General features: G+C 30.9%; 3 protein-coding genes across 4 annotated transcripts; 2 read left to right on the top strand and 1 right to left on the bottom strand.

Moving 5' to 3' along the window:
* The first annotated feature begins 6,096 nt into the window (after positions 1-6,096).
* LOC133688636 (uncharacterized) lies at positions 6,097-8,526 on the top strand. The gene is made up of 2 exons (XM_062108200.1): positions 6,097-6,426; positions 7,958-8,526. The coding sequence occupies exons 1-2, from the start codon at positions 6,165-6,167 to the stop codon at positions 8,299-8,301; spliced, it is 606 nt and encodes a 201-aa protein (XP_061964184.1). The 5' UTR covers positions 6,097-6,164; the 3' UTR covers positions 8,302-8,526.
* On the bottom strand, positions 8,513-10,371 carry LOC133688638 (acyl carrier protein 3, mitochondrial-like). Of its 2 annotated transcripts, none has more exons than XM_062108202.1 (3): positions 10,200-10,371; positions 9,151-9,359; positions 8,513-8,895 (listed from the first exon to the last, which is right to left on the bottom strand). In XM_062108202.1, exons 2-3 carry the CDS (start codon positions 9,346-9,348, stop codon positions 8,704-8,706), a joined length of 390 nt encoding a protein of 129 aa, XP_061964186.1. In that variant the 5' UTR covers positions 9,349-9,359; positions 10,200-10,371; the 3' UTR covers positions 8,513-8,703. The 2 variants fall into 2 exon arrangements, with proteins under 2 accessions (XP_061964186.1, XP_061964185.1); XM_062108201.1 differs by having other exon boundaries at positions 10,204-10,371.
* Positions 10,372-16,662: 6,291 nt separating this feature from the next.
* LOC133687981 (SNF1-related protein kinase regulatory subunit beta-2-like) lies at positions 16,663-20,236 on the top strand. Its single transcript, XM_062107343.1, has 4 exons — positions 16,663-17,326; positions 17,963-18,141; positions 18,243-18,405; positions 19,697-20,236. The coding sequence occupies exons 1-4, from the start codon at positions 17,114-17,116 to the stop codon at positions 20,021-20,023; spliced, it is 882 nt and encodes a 293-aa protein (XP_061963327.1). The 5' UTR covers positions 16,663-17,113; the 3' UTR covers positions 20,024-20,236.
* The last annotated feature ends 103 nt before the right edge of the window (positions 20,237-20,339 follow it).

Raw genomic sequence — 20,339 nt, 5'->3', positions numbered from 1 at the left:
TGAAAAAGTTGACCTCTTGTTTATATAGTCGTTGTCCAGTCCAGACGTGTACAAGCAGTCTTGTGGTTCGATGATGGGGTTGAGCAAATTTAATTTAAGTTAATTTAATTAAGCAAATATAATGTCAGAGACATAATTAAGGAGAAAGACACAACATACAATTTTATTAATTCGATAATCGACAACTCAAACTCAACTCAACCTTGTTTTAGTTTTAGTTTTATTAGATTGATATAAATACGGTGACACCAATTTCATCTTCATCATCATTCAAAATTTCAACTCAACTCAATAACATGTAATTCGGCTAGGTCTAGATTGAAGTTAATAACTATACTTTTTGTTGTGATTTAATAAAGTAGAATTAATACATGGACAGTAATTAATTAATTAATTAATTAATTAATTTTACCCGAAATTAGGTCGGGTGAAACACTTCTCTATTCGTCAACAACACTTGTTTCAAACTCTCACTCAAAAGGGGCTTAATATCATCACGCAAGCAACTTGCTTTCATTCAAAATGATCAAGAATTGACCCCGCTAGCATTACTGATTCAGTTTCTCCAGACACCAGGCACTAAATTGGGGCTTAGTATCATCACCCAACTTGCTTCATTCATGCACCTTGAAGACTTCTTTGCTCAAGCCCATGTATATCCTGATCATGCAACTCTCATTCACTTCTCTATATGGAATTTTGTTGTCAAGTGCTGGATCCGTTCTCTATAGCAAATTAATGTGGTAGCTTTATGTCATAATCATAATACGAACTTGGAATTTTTTTTTGTGCGTGTAGAGAGAGAGTCTTATAATTACGTAAAAAAAATCTTAAATTCTAAAAATAAGATCGTTTGTTTTTATTTTGATATAAAATACATGCTATATATAAAAAAATAGTTATTTGTATATGTTGAGAAATGAAAAATTATGAATCTTTTACTTGGATGATTTAAGAGTTATTGGATCTTGTTCTGTAACTTGAATGAAGAGGTTTAAAAGTCATTCCATTGTAGTAATATTAATGAATGATAAATATAGCTTATATATATATATATATGTATATATATATATATATATATATATATATATATATATATATATTAATAAGGGATAATATCCATCATACAAATATTAATAAAAAACAAATATCATTGACACATGTATTAATAAGATAAAAATATAATGGTTTATAGAAGACTCTTATACACTTACGGATGTAGGTGGAGTATAGACTTATTGAACAAGTCTCTTGTATTATATGTGATAAGTCAAGGAATACTCAATTCTCTAAGGATGGGATGTACAGAGTCATTTGACACTTTGGATCTAGGCTAAAAAGCCCGTGTTCAATCAAATATCCTAGAAGATTTGGTGTTGGGCCTAGATCAGGATGTTTTGATCCAAAAGGTGTAGGGCAATATCTGAGACTTGGCCTAGGCTGTGATGCGGCCTAGTGGGTGTCAAGCCTGTTGGATTGAAAAAAAAATTAATTCTAGTAATTACTAGAACAAATTTCTCACAATTAGCAACTATAAAATCATAATTAAACCTGGATATTTTAACTCTAAACATGATGTTTTGAGCTGAAAAAAATTATTCGAGTTTAAAGAAACTTTTCTTAAAAAAAAAGATTCGTGGGTTAAATTGAATAAAACAATAGATCGATAAAAAATATTTTTTTATGGGTTAAGTAATTATTTTATAATAGACTCAAATTCAAGACCAAAATAAATTAATAAAACTCAAACCACGCTCGGGTTCGTGCTTAAGCTCAAGTCAAGCACACACATATGGGTTAAACTCATATTACTTTAATAAAGCTCATTTGTAACCTTTCAACTTATTAAACTATAGGACAACCTTGTATTTTTTCTATGTAAGACATAATGTTTTGGGTTTTGCAACAAACAAGATAATCAAAAGTTTTTTAGATTAATTTTTTATTTATATATAATTTGTTTTAATCATGTTAACGTGTAGAAAAATAATTTCTAATAAAATTTTAACTTTAAAAATGAGTAAAACCCATTTAAATTTAACATACTCATTAACCATGTTTTATTAAAACCAATTCCAACATTATCAATCTAGGTTATATATATGTCTGGATGAGTTTCGTGGATACCCCATATAGCTTCAAAGGTGGTTTGCACAAACATATCATTTGATATGTAAAGATACATGTATTAAAAAACAAAATACAAAACAACTGGAAATAAATTCAAATTCTTGAGCAATCAAGTGTGATATCAACGGCTCTACGTCTGCCAAGTGTCAGAAGATTAGCAATTAATATTGTCAAAATGTTGTTAGTATTGTTTGTTAGAAAAGAGAATCTATTAGCATTATATTGAGTGAACATTCTCCGTGTGGTATCTTTCCAATACTGCACATATAAACTGAGGATGAGTAATGTAAACATTTAAGCAAAAGCAATAATGTAACAGTGCATGAATTTCGTCTTCTGCTTTTCTGTATAAACAGATTCATTCTCTATTCTTCTTCCTTTCCACTCTCTGCTCTTTTTTCATTATGTTTCATTTCTATATAAATATTACTGTCTATGATGGTATCAGAGCTTCCCACTCCTCCGCAAATAACACATCAACCTTGGAAGGATCCATAGTTGCACTCATCACAAACTCGCACAAGTGTGCAAGGATGTATATAGGAATCGCAGATTACACATTTTCCATCACACTTCTCACAAAGGCGTCCAATAGCAATTCCTGGTTGCTTCCGGCACATAATCAAATCAGGATGATGCTTGGCCATGATCTCTTCAAGATCTTAGTGTTCCTGTGTGCACCTGCTGGAATCGATTTGAGACTCTATTGCTTCTCTTTCACCACAGAGAGAGGGAAACCTGGAGAAACTTCTGCACTCTATGATTTTTTTTATTTTTTATTTTACTCTTGTTTCTGAATTCTGACTTTATTCTCATTCTCTTCATGAAATTCCTGTGTATTTATTGATGTGCCTATCATCTGTTTGATATATTGTCAAACTGAAAAAAAAAAATTCTTCTTCAACTCTCTTCTCAAATCTGTGATTCTCTTCCTCTCTGTCTCTTAAATTCTAAAAAATGGTGACTACTTCTCAACTTCAAAGCTTCTTATATCTTGTTAATCTCTGTTTCTGGCATTAATATCGCCTTATTAAACCAATTCTCTCATAAAAATCAATCTGCCTATCATCTGTTTGATATATTGTCAAACTGAAAAATTCTTCTTCAAATCTTCAATTTCCTGCAAGATTCTTCTTTCTCAATCTTTGATTCTTTGCTTTTCTATTTCTTTCCTACTAAAAGATTCCTCCTTAACATTAGCAATTTGAAGCTCAATCTACTCAAGTATACTCGCAGGGTCCATATTTCCAGATTCTATGGCTTCAATAGCATATTCTTCTATTGATCAGTTTGCTGCTATCCTCATCAAAGATCTTTCCATTTATTTGTTTTAGCATCATTGTTCCAATCTCATGCTTGGCTCCTCCAAGCCTGCGATTAAGGGGGCATATAAAGATATCAACGGCTCTACGTCTGCCAAGTATTAGAAGATTAGCAATTAATATTGTCAGAATGTTGTTAGTATTGTTTGTTAGAAAAGAGAATCTATTAGCATTATATTGAGTGAACATTCTCCGTATAGTATCTTTCCAATACTGCATATATAAACTGTGGATGAGTAATATAAACATTTAAGCAAAAGCAATAATATAACAGTGCATGAATTTTATCTTCTGCTTCTCTGTATATATAAACAGATTCATTCTCTGTTCTTTTTCCTTTTTACTCTCTGCTCTTTCTTTATTCTGTTTCATTTCTATATAAATATTACTGTCTATCATCAAGTTCTATTTTATTCCAAATAAATAGCTAACAAGATGATTGCCTATCCATTATCGACTATATCTAGCGCTCGATGCCTCTGTAGGTTGTCTACATGGGCCAGATGGAGTTATACACCATTAATTTGCACTCATCACAAATTAATACGAGAATCCCTCTTAGATATATAGACGTCAAACCATTTGACTGTATTTCCCCATGAAAAGTTGCGGTAAAACACAATGTCTTGCCAAAAATATGACCATAAAAGTCAAACCGATAATCCCATGAAGGTATTAGTGTTTTGGCACCATCCTTCGATTTGCAATTAAAAATTATTTTGTATCACATAATTAAAAATCTCTTGCTTTGAAGTTGATTTTAATCATGATTTAACAATAGATATATATTTCTTTAAATACTCGTAAAATTTTTCCAAAATTAACACAACCTGGGAAAAGGAATCCTAGCATTAATTATCCTTGTTTGTGTTAATCTGTTGCTAAGTATGCAAAAATGACAACTCCTCCTGTTTTTTTCTTTTCTTTTCTTTTTCAGCTCAAATCATGGGTAGCATTATCTTATCATCTCATACACTTAGGCATAGATCATTCAGGCCTATAAGTAAGTTCAGCATATGCAATCCAAACAATTAGAACACAAAAGAAATTACTTGGGGAAACATGATTTCTTTCAGTATTACCCAATTCATTAGAGTAATATTATTATCTTTTTTATTGTTCACAATCTTGAGTGATGCTCTTGGTGTTTCTGGAAATCGTAAAGAAGTTGGTATCCTCAACAACATGGACAGTAACTCTATCGTTCATCGCAAATCGAAGGATGATGATATTGCCCCCACCAAATCGTGTTTTTTTCTGGAGATCTTAAAGAAATTACTATCATCAACGACATTAACAGTACTGAGTTGATCGTTCATTGCAAATCCAAGGGTGCTGATCTTGGTGTCATAAAACTCCTAACTTCACAGTATTTTCAGTTCGAATCTTGCAATCAAGTTTTTGGTATGACATTGTTTTTATTGCAGCTTTGCATGGGATAATACAGTCAAATAGTTTAATATTTATACATCTAAGGGGGATGATCTTATTTGTAATGAATATTGTATATAACTCCATCCGGCCCATGTAGAGAAACCTGCAGGTGCACCGAGTACTAGAAATTGTAAGAAATGGAATAATTAATGAACTGGTGATTATGTATCTTGAATAAAATATAGCTTGATTGCCGAGTGATTTGAATTTATTTCCAAGTGTTTTGCATTGTGTTTTTTTTAATATATGTGTGTTTCATGATTTTAAAGGGATGCCATGTTTTTTCATTGCATCAATAATTTTCGAGGAGGATAGGGAGATGGATAGTGTAGATAGGAATAGTTGGGGCAGCCTTGAAAATGGAGACAGAAGGAGAGAATTGCTTGTGTTTTCCTGCCAAGGTTACAACACTTATGAAACGTGTCTATGGCTCTATATACATGCTTAAAGATTTGGTAAACGGGTTTTTTTTTCCTGGGATTAATTAATATTTAAACTTTAACTTGTAAAAAAGAATACGTTATGACAAGAGTAGGCAACCAACCTCCATTAACGTACGTCCCTTCCACCTTCTAACTTCTGCCATTGTACACTTGGTGAAACCATGGAGGTCAAGACCAACATGCCCTTCCATTTCATTTCAACCTCAAGCTTTTTTGTTCTCATTTTCTTTGGGTGTCAAGAGTCAACTTTCAACTTCTTCAATTAGTTAAGCAACATAGTTTACCAAAACGAAACAAATGATAAAAGGATGAATCTATTTAGAGTGAAATTATTGTATTGAAAATGTGAACAAAAAACTATAGTTATATATTTAGAGCCCACACTCATATAAAATTTAATTTTAATATATGACAGTTGAATTTTGATAAATATAAAACAAATTATGATGATCAAGCATCTTTTTATAGTAAATTATATATGATAATGATCGGTAAATGTAAATTCATTTTCTTTTTATATACTATTTTGATGGATTTATCTTTATCAAATCTAAACTTTATATCTTATTATTAATTAAATCTAAATTCTAAAATAGAAAAAAACATATTTTCATACTAGGTGGTATATGATAATTCGATTCTTAGGAATTGAGTAGTGAAATTTGTTGACCGTCCAAGTCAACCAATGAAGGGCAAAATTGTAGTAAGAAGGCAATCCAAGGTTAAATGAACCCAAGAGCACCTTATAAAACCACCCTCTCTCCCTTTATTGTCTCTTCGTGCCATCTTACCTTGATAAAACAAGTAGGAAAATTTTGCTACAAACACAAAGAAGATGAGCTACTTTAGCGGCTGCAGCAATCTTGTGACGATGATGAATTTCATAATTTCCACCATCTTCATCATCTTCACCATCACCCTTCAAGCATCAACAGCTAAAGCAGAGAACCCATTACAAGAATTTTCAAGTAGAGAAGAGTTGGTGCAGTGGGCTGGTTATGGAGAGGAAAAGCTATCGACTGTGCTAGTCACAGGCACGGTTCTCTGTGAGGCTTGTTTGCATGGTGAAAATCAACTTCATGCATGGCCAATATCAGGTTTTTCCATGTTTCTTGATTTCCTTTTCGGCCTACTTCAATTTCTTGATTGCATGCACGCCCACTTATTATAAGTATTTCTCTCAACAAATTTGAACAAAAATCATTCCAAAAAAAAAACTGGTCATCAACATATTGATGTGATCATCAAGTTCTGTCTAGAGATATGATGAGATTTCTCCAGCTCTTTACCTCTTGTTATCTCTACAATTCTTGGACTTTTCTTTCCTTGTAATTACTTGAGTATAAGTAGTACGTATATTATCTAGGCTTAATTATATTATAGCCTTAAATATTAGCTAGATTTGCACGAGGTTTTGGTACTGTTTTAAGGTTCCTTCGTTAATCTTGCATTTAGTTTTTGAGCAATGATCTTTAATTGTTTGAGATCATTGGTCACTAGTAGCTTTCAGCCTTTCATGGTAGAAATAACATAGTTTTCAGCCAAACTTTTTATCAAAGAAAATAGAACTACGTACTAGAATTAGGGATTATGTGATGGTTTATATATAGGTGAAGAGTCGCATTGGCCATGTTAAGGCAGCTAGCTGCAAAATGAAGCAAAATACAAAGACATTGCTATCAAATCACAGCTTCTTTTTTTAACGTTTATTTTCACTTCCTATAAGCCTAAAAACCAAGGGTGAAACTACTAATTTAACATGTTAATTTTCTACCCTATTTCATGGATCTCTAAAAAATCTGAATGCTCAAAGGGCAGGTAGTTAATTTACTCTTTAGGCGCGCACTTCCAAATCTTTACTTTTCGTGTAAGAGATTGTTAGTCTTTGAAGCATTCACTTTGGAATTTAATTTGTCCTTCATACGTACAAATCTAAGCAAACAGTTATATATATATATATATATATATATATATATATATATATATATATATATATATATATATATATTGCTGTGTCTTCTTCTTGGCCCAGCAAATGAATGCCCGGAAACAAAGCTAAGATCCACCAACCTTGAATACGATGACCCAAGATCGGTTTGCTGTCACCTCAGCCAAACCCCAATTGATTGGGATGGGATTTGATGATCATTTTAATTCAATTTTGATGAGGAAGATAGTATTAAAGAGAGAGATGGGGAAGCCCACGAAAACAGCTACATCTCACCATAAATTTGTGTTGGAAAATGCATTTCAGAATTCATTTTGACATTTAAGCAATAAAGGTTGTGTTTAATAGTGTCATAAGATAGAAATGATAGATATATAGTTGAAAAGAAAGAGACATAAAATAAATCTGTTTTTTTAAATAATTTTTAAATAAATTTTTGTATTTTCAAAATATAAAATATAGAGGCACATAGTTTCTCTTCTCCAAAATCTTCTTTTATCCTTGGACAAATGACACCTAATAAATTCCACTTAAATGAAATGCAAGATCCTTTCACCTAAATAATTCAACTAGTGTCTTGATTTTAACCTGACTGGGAAGAGGTTTGGTGTTTGATGTACACAAAACTTGAAAGCAATAGCATGCATTGTTAAAAATTATATATGTTGAAATTCTTACAGGTGCTTTGGTGAACGTCGAATGCCACACCAGTACGAAGCGGAGCAAGAAAAGTTCTGCACAAGCTATCACAGATGAATATGGAGATTTCCTAATTGATCTACCTTCCCACCTCCATGGAATTCCCCACTTGGAAAGAATATGTTCAGTTAAGGTTCTAAGATTACCACAGAACTCGGTATGCAGACCAGCTCATGCCAGGAAACAGAAGGCACTGAAATTATCATCAGTCGGGAATGGCATCCGTAATTACAGTGCCGGGGAGATAAAATTCCTTCAAGTAACATCTAAGCCTTTACAAGCATGCAACGAGAGAGGAAGCAGCGATAAGCAGATTGCATGGTAGGTGGCCAGCTTATAAGAAGATTGGGATACAAGAACAGGACCTCATTTCGATGGCGCTACAGTCACAGCATTGAGTATCATGGTTCAATACCTTTCTTTCTACCAGGTGTAAAATACACATGAGTGGCAACTACATGTAAATAGCATGTAGATAAATAATGATATCTTGTACTGTAAAAAAGCTTGGAGTGATTATAATCATACAAACAAAATTGTCCATCAGAAATTTTCCCTTAATGCCATGGAAAAGTACGGTATCAGTAAGAGAAACAAGGCTCCAGTTTTTACAGTTTGGCAACCTTTATATGTAGTTATTGATACACAAAAACAAACATAGGAAGAACTGACAAGACACATTGTCTAGGAGCACCATTTCACCTTTAGGAAACCCTAAAATTGATTACTACTCAGGATTTACATTTTTCAGCTCACCTCCTGAAACTATATACTTTGCAACATCAGCGCAACATGTAAGTTTATCCGCTTTCTCCTCAGGGATTTCAATGGAAAATTCTTCCTCAAAAGCCATGACAAGCTCGACCCTGTCTAAACTGTCCAGGCACAAATCTTTTTGGAAATCAGCTGTCTCAGTAACCTGTTCAGAGGTCAAATGAAATCTACATTACTTTTTTGACCTATGTCCTTAGCAACGGACAGAGTGATTGCTGGTTGAAATTAAGAAGAAAATCTCTTTTTTTTACATAAAGTATCACCTAACCATCAGGTTAATATCACTATGTAAATTTAATCAAATGGAGAGTAAAGGTAAGACTTCCACTTCAAACAATCATAAAATGGACAAGAAACATAAAAAACAAAGAAAATTTCAAGGGAGCCGTCAATTAGTTACCTTAGTGGCATCAATTTTATCAAACTTCTTAACCAGTCCAATGACTCGATCCATGATTTTATCAGGGCTGGTGCCTGCTGATGTACACATCTGCCGATGAAGCTGCTTGAACACATTTCCCCTCTGAGCAAATAAAAATTGTTCAGCAGAACCCCTCAGCCTTATGTGGCTCAAGATGGAATTTCTTATGCTTTGCATTTCGACACAAGCTGAAAATCAACATAAGTCTTCCGAATCAGAATGTGCAAATCAAATCACATAAAATCAATGCCAACTGCCAAGACAGCATATATGCATGCTAATGACAGCTGAACAACAACCAAATTTCAAAAACACACTTGTATAATCAATAGGGAACATTCTTTCAACAAACCAGAACTGTACGTAGCATCCTGGCTAGAAGGAGCTAAATTTTAATCAACTATACGCAAACCAGTAACATGTCTAGTGTGAAAAGAAGGCACTAAGGCCAGGATTTACAAATAAATACATGCATCCACAATTTAAAAGAAACCCCATAAAGTTTTTGGAGCTTTCAATGATTGTTCGTCATAATTCAGTAATTTACACTACTAGCAAGAGCAAAATCATGTAGCTCTAAAACACACAAGTCTTACAAAAGGGAAACCTTCGCATTGTAGCCAAAAACTGAACAGAACAAAGGCCCAAGAGAGCAAAATCTGTCAAAATCATTCAAAGCTTACAACTTCCAGAAAAAAACATTATTCATAGGTAAATGCATGATATCACATTCAAAATTGACCATGAAACCACAGTGGAAAGTTACACAAGAACAAATCTCATGCAAACATAATTCCTACATGTATTGATTCACACACTTTCTGGGTTTTTTCTTTTGTCAAATCTAAGTTTAAAAAAACACTTAAAGTCAAAGCAACAAATTCTGAACAAAATAATCTATCAAGTACCCAGATTCAAGTAAAAGACATGGCTCATGAAATTAAAAAAGACAGACACTTTAACGAGTAAGAAGAACATAGTAACTACCAGTAATTTTAAAAAGAAGAAACAAAGCAGGAACTGCTTACTCACGAGATTTTGTGCCCGCGGATACTGGCTTTTGAGTTAAAATAATAGTTGTTCAGGTGTTTGATTTATCGCCGCAATGAAGCCCCCCCTGTTGAATGGAAGCAAGAGCCTTGTCAATAAGTATCGCTTCATGGGTGGTGCTCATACGAACGCAGAAAATATTAAATGACAGTTAGTTATTATAGAATGTTTGTAAGTGTGATTGAGATTAATTTTTAAAGTGTTTTTTTATTTTAAAATGTATTAAAATAAAATATATTTTAATTTTTAAAAATTATTTTTAAGATTAATATATCAAAACGATTTAAAATATGCTAAAAAAATTATTTTTTAATAAAAAAATTTTTAATTTCTTAAAAATACGAGTTGGCCAGTATTTTTAAACACTCTCTAATTCTTGTGCAGGATTGCGGTAGCTGTTGTCGTACTCGTTAAAGTATTTTTTTTGTTTAAAAATATTTTAAAATAATATTTTTTTATTTTTTAAAAATTATTTTTATATTAGTACATCAAAATAATTTAAAAATATAAAAAATTATTTTTATCATAAAAAAATTTAAATTTTTAAAAAACTAAGCAGGCACTAATCTTGTTAAAGACTGGGTTACGTTCAAGAAACAATTCAAATAAAACTTAGCTATGACTAGAATTTAGATAGTTATGATTTTTGTTTTAGTAAAATGGTAAATGGTATTTAAAATATATATATATATATATATATATATATATATATATTAAAATAATTTTTTTAATATTAGTTTATCAAAATTATAAAAAAAATAAATATTAATTTAATAATTTTTAAAAACAAACATATATTTAAAATATCTCTAAAAATAAAAATTAATATATTTTCAAACAGGTAAAAGTGTATTTAACGTTATGTTAAAAGGTTTTTTTAATTAAAATATATTAAAATAATATTTATTTTTTATTTTTTATTTTTAATATCATATATTAAAATCATAAAAAAATATTAAAAAAATAATTAATTTTATATTTAAAAACAAACACATTAACAACATTAACAACATCGCTTCAAAATATACCTTAAGTGCGCGTTTGAAAACATGGTGTCCTCGTTTTCAAAATTCACCTAAATAAGGGTGAATTTACGATGTCATTGCATTAGTAAATTAATTTTTGGTGCCTTTTGATTTTCTCGTCAGATTAAATTCATCTTTCAGTCCTATCAAAACATTAAAATTAAATTAAAAAATATTCAAAATTAATCAATTACCTATAATCTAAATGGTGTGGATTTTAACTGTGTACTTTTAGTGTTTATCTTTTCATACCGTGGATGGATTATTTGTAATTTTATATTTTTTTAATTTGATGCTTGAAATGTTTTTTTGACAATTTAATCTTAATTAAAAAGTAATTGATTTTGAATTCTCATGAAAAGATAAAGTTAGAAATGAAGGGATAAAAAAACACGACAAACATGGATGGCGTGCTATAAGTTTTGCAAAATAACACACTTTGGTCCCCCAACTTAAAAATCATGTAAATTATATAATTTTGATCCTTTGATATTTTTTTAATTCTATTCTGGTACAAAAATTTATTTTTGTTATTTTTCTATCCCTAGTTGAGAGAGGAGAGGGAGATAACCAAATTTCGACAATAGAAAAAGAAACATGTTATTGACACCGATTTAGGCCGCCAAAATGAACGATAATTGTGTCAAATTGTTCTATTTGACGAGATAAGTTTATATTAGGTGTTTTTATACCTTAAAAGTTCATGAAAAAAAATAGATCTTAGCCCGGGGTGGTTTTTGGTTTCGGGTTAAGTTCGGTTTTTTGAAACCATGGATAAGTTTATCATGATTTTTAAGATGTTTTATAAGTATTTTGGGTTAAAAACGGGTTGAAAAACAGGTTTTTGGATCAAAAGAACATAAACCATGATTTTCCGAACACCATAATAGCCGAAATTTGAGGAAAATAGACGATGCATTATCTATTTTTTTTTTCAAAAAAAAATCAGGATGGATGATATATATCTTCCATCCCAGGTGCAATTTTTTTTACACAAAAAACCCAATCACACGGCTTTAATGAAATGGGCCAAGATGGTTAGCCAGGCTTGCTAGATCCAGCTGCGTCTAGCCCTTTTTTATAATTTTTTTTATTTCAATTGATGCTTTTTTTTTAAGAAAAACTTAATTATATTAACACTAATACAACTTCTTTATTTTATTTTGTTTAGAGAGCCTTTTTTAAATGATAATGATTTTTTTGTTGTGCATATAATTTTCAAGAAAGTTTTTTTTATTCATCTATGATTTTTTGTTTATCTTCTGTATAGATGAACTATATTTTTGAAAATAAATAATATTTATTTCAGATGATATTTTTAATATTTATTTTTGAAAATAAATAATCAGTTTCAATCCCAAATGATTTTTTTTTATCTTTTGTATAAATGAACTATATTTTTTTTTATCTATGATTTATTCAATCAATTTAATATGTTTGTCTATTTCTATTATTATTTGATTAAATAAAAATATTTTAATAAAAAAAAATTAGCAAACATGATTGGATAAATGTTTCATTTTGCAAGATTAAATATCTTGATCTACATCTATTTCTTGATTTTTTAAGTTTTATTTTTAGGTATCGTTAATAATTTTTTATTTATTTATTAGCAGACACAGTTCACAGTTTATTTGATTACATGTATGTATAAACTTTTTTATTTGCACTTAAATTTTTTGAACTACAAAAATGCATTGAAAAAAAAATTTTATATAAATTTTTAATGAAAAATAAAAATATTTGACCCGTGAAAGAATGCGGGTCATATAAATAGTGTTTTATTGTAGGTTTTAGACAATTCTTTGTATATTAGCACAATGAATTGTGAATTGTCTTTATTTTTCTTTTTATATTCAAAATAATTTCATAACTTATAGGATAAAATTGTTTTTTCTATAGTATCCAGTAATCATCTGTAAATTAATTAGGAACAACTCAATCAGTTTACTTTTTTATAGTAAAATTAATTTATTGTCTTTGAAAACAAAAAAATATAAGCTTTTTTTTGTCCAGGGGTATTTTTATCATTTTATTTTCTTTGTATTGTAAAATGACATAAATACTCTTAAAAGTTGCAAAATACTAATCTTGCATGAAAGGGGCTTTTTAGTCATTTTATATTTTCTATACAATGAAATGATAGATTTAACCTTGATTTCAAAAATCATAGGGTTGGTTTGGAAGGTGTTTTTGTCTTTTCTATAAGGTTTTTTTTTTTTTGTAATATTCAAATGCCCTTGGGGTTGTTTAGCAGTTTAATATCTTAAGATATTATTAAATAAAAAAAGATATAATGCGTGATCGTCATCCGTGCCATTCTAGAGGCAAGTGGAGAATATCCGATGGCAAAAAAACAGTTAATCACCGTGTCATCCGACGTATCCAGTGGTGGTGCAGTTGATGGGATGGCTCATGCGGTCTGATTCATGGCGGTTCAACGATGATGGATTTGTTTTCTCCTCCCCTTCTATTCTCTCTTTTAGGCCTTGGTATCCACGTCGAGCCTTGAAAAATTCAATTGTATCATCCAGTTTGTATTTCTTTCAAATTTGATCCTTATTTTTTTTATTTCTATTAGTTTTGATTTTGATGCTTTTTGAAGTTTATTGTTTTATATCACTTTCACCCCCTTGACATTTTATTTCGTTTAATTTTTGTATCCAATTTGCTCATCATTCTTTTTATTGTTTTTTTTTATCCTTTGTTAGATTTTTTTTTCAATTTTGTGCTTCAATATTTTATTTCATTTAATTTTGTATCCAATTTTGGTCCTTAATTTTTTTATCATTTTCTTTCTTTATTTTATTTTTCTATTTAACCTGTATTTATTTTCTATCACTTATTTTTTGTACAAGATTTGTGGGGTTATCTTTATCTCATATCCCATCTCGCAGGTTAATCGAGTTAACTCAGATTGACTTATGTTTTTTTTTTAATTTTATTCTTTGATATTAAATTATTAGCCCTTGAGCTTTGTGACTTTTTCCAAAAAAAATTATGTGGGGTTATCTTGGGTGCAATTTAGTCAAGTTAACATGTGTTGGCTCAGGTTTTTTTCATCATTTTTATTAATTTAACTTCAGTCTTTTTTCCAAGTCTTTTTTTGAAATCTAGTTTTTTTTTATCATAATCTCATCTCGCGTTTGGGTGGATCCCCTCACATGACATTGCGGAGAAACTATTGACAGTGCTTTTTTTCTTTTCAATTTGGCCCTTATCAAACCAAATTATAAGCCAATTTATTAGGGGAAGGTGAGACTGAAAGACAATGGACCAAAGTAAAAAACATGAAGAAAATGAGCGACTTTACTTTAAAAAGTCTAGACGGAATGTTTATTATAGTCTTTATACTTTTCAAATTGTAGATGTTAGGTCCCTTCTGTATTTGAAATTAAAGGAAAAAATCAATTTTGACTCCAAACTTTTTTATTTTTATTTTTTGGCTCTTGGTTTGAAAAAGATGAGAGAAAGTTATTGTAATCCGGTGCTAAAGAGAGAAAATTTCTATTGGCATAAATTTTGGTTACTAAAACAATTGAAATTGGGCTTAAATTGTTTCTTTTAACGAGGAAAATTCACACTAGAGGCTTTTATTTTTACCTCGAAATTTCCTAGAAAACGTATTTGATCTCGTTAAGATTTTTGATTTTAGGTTTGGGAACAAGTTTTTTGTTTTCTTAGGCCATGAATGAGTTTATTAAGTTGCCTAAAATATTTTTTAGGTGTTTTTGGTAAAACATTAGTTGAAATTTGGTTTTTAGATAAAAAAAAAACTTCTTGCCTGTTTTTCCAGTCACTATAATGGTTGAAAATTAGGTATTATAGACGATGCGTCATCTGACTTTTTTATTTTCAAATACATTAGGGTAGATGACTATTAAAAAATGAAAAATCAATGGCCTAAGCACATAGGCCCTTGCTATATTGGTTAGGTGTTGTTGGCATGTCAAACTTTTTTTTAATTTTTTTTTAATTAATGTTTTCTTTATATTTATTTTTTCAAAATAATTTTTAAATTTATATGTAAATTAATGCCATTATTTTATTTTTTTAGATATTTTAAATAGCAGTTATTTTTAATTATTTTATATGCATTTCATTTTTTGAGACAATATTCTAATTCATCTATAATTTCTTTTTAAGTTTTACATAAATTAAATTTATTTAAAAAATAAAAAATATTTATTTTAGGATAATTTTTTAATATGTGTAACTTTGCATAATATTGTTTTTCTTTTATTTAATCAATTTAAAGTGTTTCAATTTTTATTATCATTTAATTAAATAGAAAAAAATTGATTTAATGATCAAAGTCGTTAAATACAACCGTGTCAAAAATTCGAGTTGCAAGGCCAAATATTTTGATTTATATCCGACTCTTAATTTTTTATTTTTTATTTTTAATTATTATTGATGACTTTTATTAATTAATTTATTAATATATATATAGTTCTCGATTTATTTTATTAAATGTATAAATAATTTTTTTAATTTCAATTTATATTTTGTTTTATTGAAAAACACATTGAAAAAATCAATATATTTTGTTTTTTTAATAAAATTTATGACCCATAACAAAACTCGAACACATAACTAAGTATATAATAGAATAAAAAAAATTATAAATTCTTTATCTTGTACCCCCAATTTAATAGTAGAGTTCAAATGATTAAAAAGAGAATATAAACCCTTAACTTTTTGGGAAACCCTCATTGCTAGTTTTTAGTACTTCTAATTGTTATCGTTGATTTTGGGATTGAAAAGAAAATAGTACATTAACAAGCAGTGCAGTGCAATTTCACACATAAAAAAAAAAAAAAACCAGCTTAGTGCAAAGTATAATTTCCTCCTTTCTTCATTTTCCCCCTTTTTTATAGTGGTAAAGTACAATTTGAATCTTATTTATCAAAATAAACTTTATAATATGATTTTTTTGAGAAAAATAACATACTCGTATTGATAAGTAATGTCATGACTTATATTCTATTATTAGAAAATGACAATAAGAGTTGAGAAGTCCAAGGTAATTTTCTTGTAAGATGAATTTGTAGCCCTAATGATTTTGATTTATGTATTTTCATACTTTGTGTTACCTCACATTAACTTTATTTTTCTATTTTTATCATGAACAGAAGAACATATTATGAATTTAGATTTTCACTTTATTTTAATTATGAACAACATATAATTTAAAATCAGAAATAATTTAGTTTATGTGCTCAAAATTTAACTATATATATATATATGTATGTATGTATGTATATCAAAGAATTATTTCATATTAACACCAAAAAGTATCTCAAAAAAACTAGAAAATTCTTTTCTTATTAAAGTAAAAAAATAAAGATAGCAATAATTTAAAGGAAAAGGACTTTGTCAAATGATGACGTGCCCACCATCCCATACACACTCAAATACTAAACAAGGAAATCAACATTAGATTCGATACATTTACATCACACATTGGCCCACCTCCACCACCATCACCACCACTTCCACCTCTTCCTTTCCTCCTCCTCCACCACAACCACCACTCTCCTTTCACTTCAACCTATTTCCCCACCTCACTGGAGAGATCACTCTCCTTTTTTACTATTCCAAAATTCTCCTTCTTTCTCTCTTTTTTTCCCCACACTCCTTAGTTACTTAGTTACAAAAACAATAAAGTTACAAGCTTTGTTCAATTTTGGCATCTGGGTCTAGCCCCAAATTGCATCCTTTTGGCTTGTTATTAATTTGATTCAACTATATGGTTGGTGGGTTTTGATAAAGTTTCAATCTTTATACAATCCTATCAGTAATAAACAACAGCAACAACATTAATAAAGACCATTAATTTGTAACTTGGTAAGAGTTATCAATAAATGGGGAATGTGAATGGAAGAGAAGAGGAAGAAGGAGCAATTAGTCCATCAAGTGTTGGTGGTGGTGAAGGAGAAAGGAGTGACAGCAGTGAGGTTATGGTTGCATCAGATGAGTCCCATGTTAGTTATCCTGCACCTCCTATTGAAATGATGGGTCACTCACCTCCTCATAGCCCTAGAGCTACTCACTCACCTCTTCTGTTCACTCCTCAGGTGTGTTTTTGTGTTTTTGGTTGCTTTTGTTTTTTATTTTCACGAGGGTTCTATGAATGAATCAACTAAATTGTTTGAGGATTTGATTGGTTTTGTTAGTTTTTAGATGATTCTGGATTGATACCACATCATCTTCGTTGTGAGATTCTATTAGATGCTGAAGAATTTTGTTAGTTTTTAGAAAGTCTTGATTTGGCTGTATTTTGTGTGGGAATCAGAAAGGAAGTTGCTTTAGCTACTTTTAACGTGTGAAAAGATGTGAATAGCATTAGCCATAGGGTTCTTGCTATGAGATTCTACTTGGGCGTGGACACGATTAGTGGTTTCTAATTTGGTGCCATGTAGCTTGTGTTGTCAATCTGGAACAAAGTGTGCATTTCGATTTGATGTAAATAGGGATTGAGCTGTTATTTTTAATCCGACAAGATCAAGTGTTACATGAACTAAAACTTTGTTGGATCCTGGTGATATTCATTTTAATATTTAGTGCTATCCTCATGTAACTTGCTCTTCTTCATGCCCAAGAAAATATTTTCGTTAAGCTGAGTTATTTGCTTTATGTCTATTCTAGTGTGTGCTTCCATCTACAACCCTATTAGAGTTGCTATCTTTTAATTGCATGTTTTTTGTTGTCAGGTCCCTGTGGCTCCATTGCAAAGACCTGATGAGATTCAAATTCCAAGCCACTCGTGGATGCAAACTTCTTTAGGGTCTGAAGAAATGTGCAATGAGCATGGAATTCCAACAATGATTACATGGAGCTATGGTGGCAAGGAAGTAGCTGTCGAGGGATCATGGGATGACTGGAAAACAAGGTTCTTAAAATTCAGTGCTTAGATTTTCCCCGTCTGTATCATAACAACTTCAGGAGCCACTTTGTGATTGTCTAATATATCCTGATTACATTGTTGATCAGAATTCCTTTGCAAAGATCTGGAAAAGACTACACTATAATGAAAGTTCTGCCATCAGGAGTTTACCAATACAGGTTTATTGTTGATGGACAGTGGAGGTATTCCCCTGACTTGCCCTGGGCCAAAGATGATGCTGGCAATGCTCACAACACTTTGGATTTGCAAGTAATATTTTCATCCCTTCCCTTTGGTATTTCGGCGGAACTTTATTCTGATTCCACCAAATTAAAGGGGAGACCAGTAAAAATTTCCCCTTGTCAATTAATCTATTGTGTCTATATGGAAACTGTTACTTCTCTTCTCTTTTCCTTGAATGATAATTAGTGCATAAGTAGTCCATAAAAGTTAAAATTTTCACTTTCACTAAGCAAGCGATATCAACTTCATTCAAAGGTCCAAAAATCACATATCTAGCACTGACAAGGAAGGAGAAAGAATTTGACTTTAGATATTTATCCCCGTCTTCATTTGGTAGGGATGCTATTCTTTTAGGTCTAGTAATTTGTTGATCTCAAACTAACATATTTTAGATTGTGCGACAATTTCTCCAACACAAGGTTTGTATGAGACTCCCCGGTGAATATGTTCACCTGGAGCAGACTTGCTTCCATTCTATTATGTTAGGCAAGATTCATGAGCTTATCAATGTGTAAAATATAAAGAGGAATTCATGAATAAAGTTGATTGATTTAAATCATTTTAGCTAGTGAAATCGGTATGAGGTTCAAAACAAAGTAAATAAATGAAATATAATTAGGTGTCTAAACAGCTTGTGGGTTGCGTTTTAAACATTAGATACCCTACTTATTATTTCCACCTTTTTATGTCCTCCTGCCTTTCATGCACTTCCAGCATAGTGTTCTCTTGGTGTCATCATGAATGCGTAAGGAGAAACTATCTTTAATGTAATTTTGGGTTATCTTCCTGTGTTACTGGCTCCACACTGCTAGTTCTATTCCTGTCTATTTTTGGAAGTATCATAAATGACAGAAAAATAAGGATAATATTTAGCACAATTCTCTTACCCTAAAACTTAAACAACATTTGGAGCTTGCCAAAATTGCATTCGTACAGGTTATACTTGCAGTTCAGTTTTCTTTCTCTGAAGAAATAAAGCGATTTATTCTCATAGTTGGTTGGTGCAACACTTGCTGCCTTGCAGGTTTAATGATCAGTTCTTTAAAACAGTGTATGCTTTGTATGTGATATTTTATAAGGATAAATCACAGCATATTGGCTATTGCATAATGGCAAAAGCATGATATTCAAAGAGCTTAGGACCTTCTGTTTCACAATTCTGATTTTGTGATCTATCTGACTTATAGGATTAAAAGATATTTAATGCTGCTCATCCTACTAGTTTTTTTAATGTCTTATGAGTGCCTCCTTTAGTCTTGTGTCTTGGAATTAGAATATGAAATATTCAGAATTGTGGTTGCCAAATAATGTTTTGCAGGACTTTGTTCCAGAAGACCTTGAAAGTATATCTGGTTTTGAACCCCCTCAGTCCCCAGAGTTGAGCTACAGCAATTTGCAACTCGGTAGCGATGATTTTGCAAAAGAGCCACCAATGGTTCCTCCACACTTACAGATGACACTGCTCAATATGCCATCATCCTACATGGAGATACCGCCTCCTTCATCAAAACCTCAACATGTAGTGCTTAATCATCTCTACATGCAGAAGGGGAGGAGTGGGCCTGCTGTGGTGGCACTTGGTTCAACACATAGATTCTTAGCCAAGTATGTGACTGTGGTGCTTTACAAGTCTTTGCAGAGGTAATAATTTATTGCATCTGTGTGGGATTATGGTCTCCCATCCCTAATATCTAGTTTAATATAGATGCCAGTGGCGCAAGTAAGCTCAGGAAGGAGTCACCTCTGGCATTAAAAAAGATTGTATTTTACAAAATACAAATCCTTGATAACCATTGTTAGTCAAATAGCTACTTGTTCATATGGGGAAAAGAGCTAATTATTCTCTTGCTTTGGCTCATCTAATGCTTTCACCACATTCGCCTAGAGTCCTCAATTGATTTAACTGGATTGGGGACATCTTCATACTTGCCTTGATGCCCTTTTCTTTTCTGGAGAGGAAA

Source organism: Populus nigra, chromosome 3 (genome assembly GCF_951802175.1).
Source record: "Populus nigra chromosome 3, ddPopNigr1.1, whole genome shotgun sequence".
Taxonomy (NCBI): Eukaryota; Viridiplantae; Streptophyta; class Magnoliopsida; order Malpighiales; family Salicaceae; genus Populus; species Populus nigra.
This window is presented reverse-complemented; position numbering and strand designations above follow the sequence as displayed.

What these genes read in the sequence shown, in the direction of transcription:
- LOC133688636 (XM_062108200.1), top strand. Translation starts at nt 6,165, where the DNA reads ATGAGCTACTTTAGCGGCTGCAGCAATCTTGTGACGATGATGAATTTC. An exon ending in TCATGCATGGCCAATATCAG is followed by an intron (nt 6,427 to 7,957) that starts GTTTTTCCATGT and finishes AAATTCTTACAG; the next exon opens with GTGCTTTGGTGAACGTCGAA.
- LOC133688638 (XM_062108202.1), bottom strand. Translation starts at nt 9,348, where the DNA reads ATGCAAAGCATAAGAAATTCCATCTTGAGCCACATAAGGCTGAGGGGT. An exon ending in ATAAAATTGATGCCACTAAG is followed by an intron (nt 8,896 to 9,150) that starts GTAACTAATTGA and finishes ACCTCTGAACAG; the next exon opens with GTTACTGAGACAGCTGATTT.
- LOC133687981 (XM_062107343.1), top strand. Translation starts at nt 17,114, where the DNA reads ATGGGGAATGTGAATGGAAGAGAAGAGGAAGAAGGAGCAATTAGTCCA. An exon ending in CTCTTCTGTTCACTCCTCAG is followed by an intron (nt 17,327 to 17,962) that starts GTGTGTTTTTGT and finishes TTTTGTTGTCAG; the next exon opens with GTCCCTGTGGCTCCATTGCA. An exon ending in TGGGATGACTGGAAAACAAG is followed by an intron (nt 18,142 to 18,242) that starts GTTCTTAAAATT and finishes ATTGTTGATCAG; the next exon opens with AATTCCTTTGCAAAGATCTG.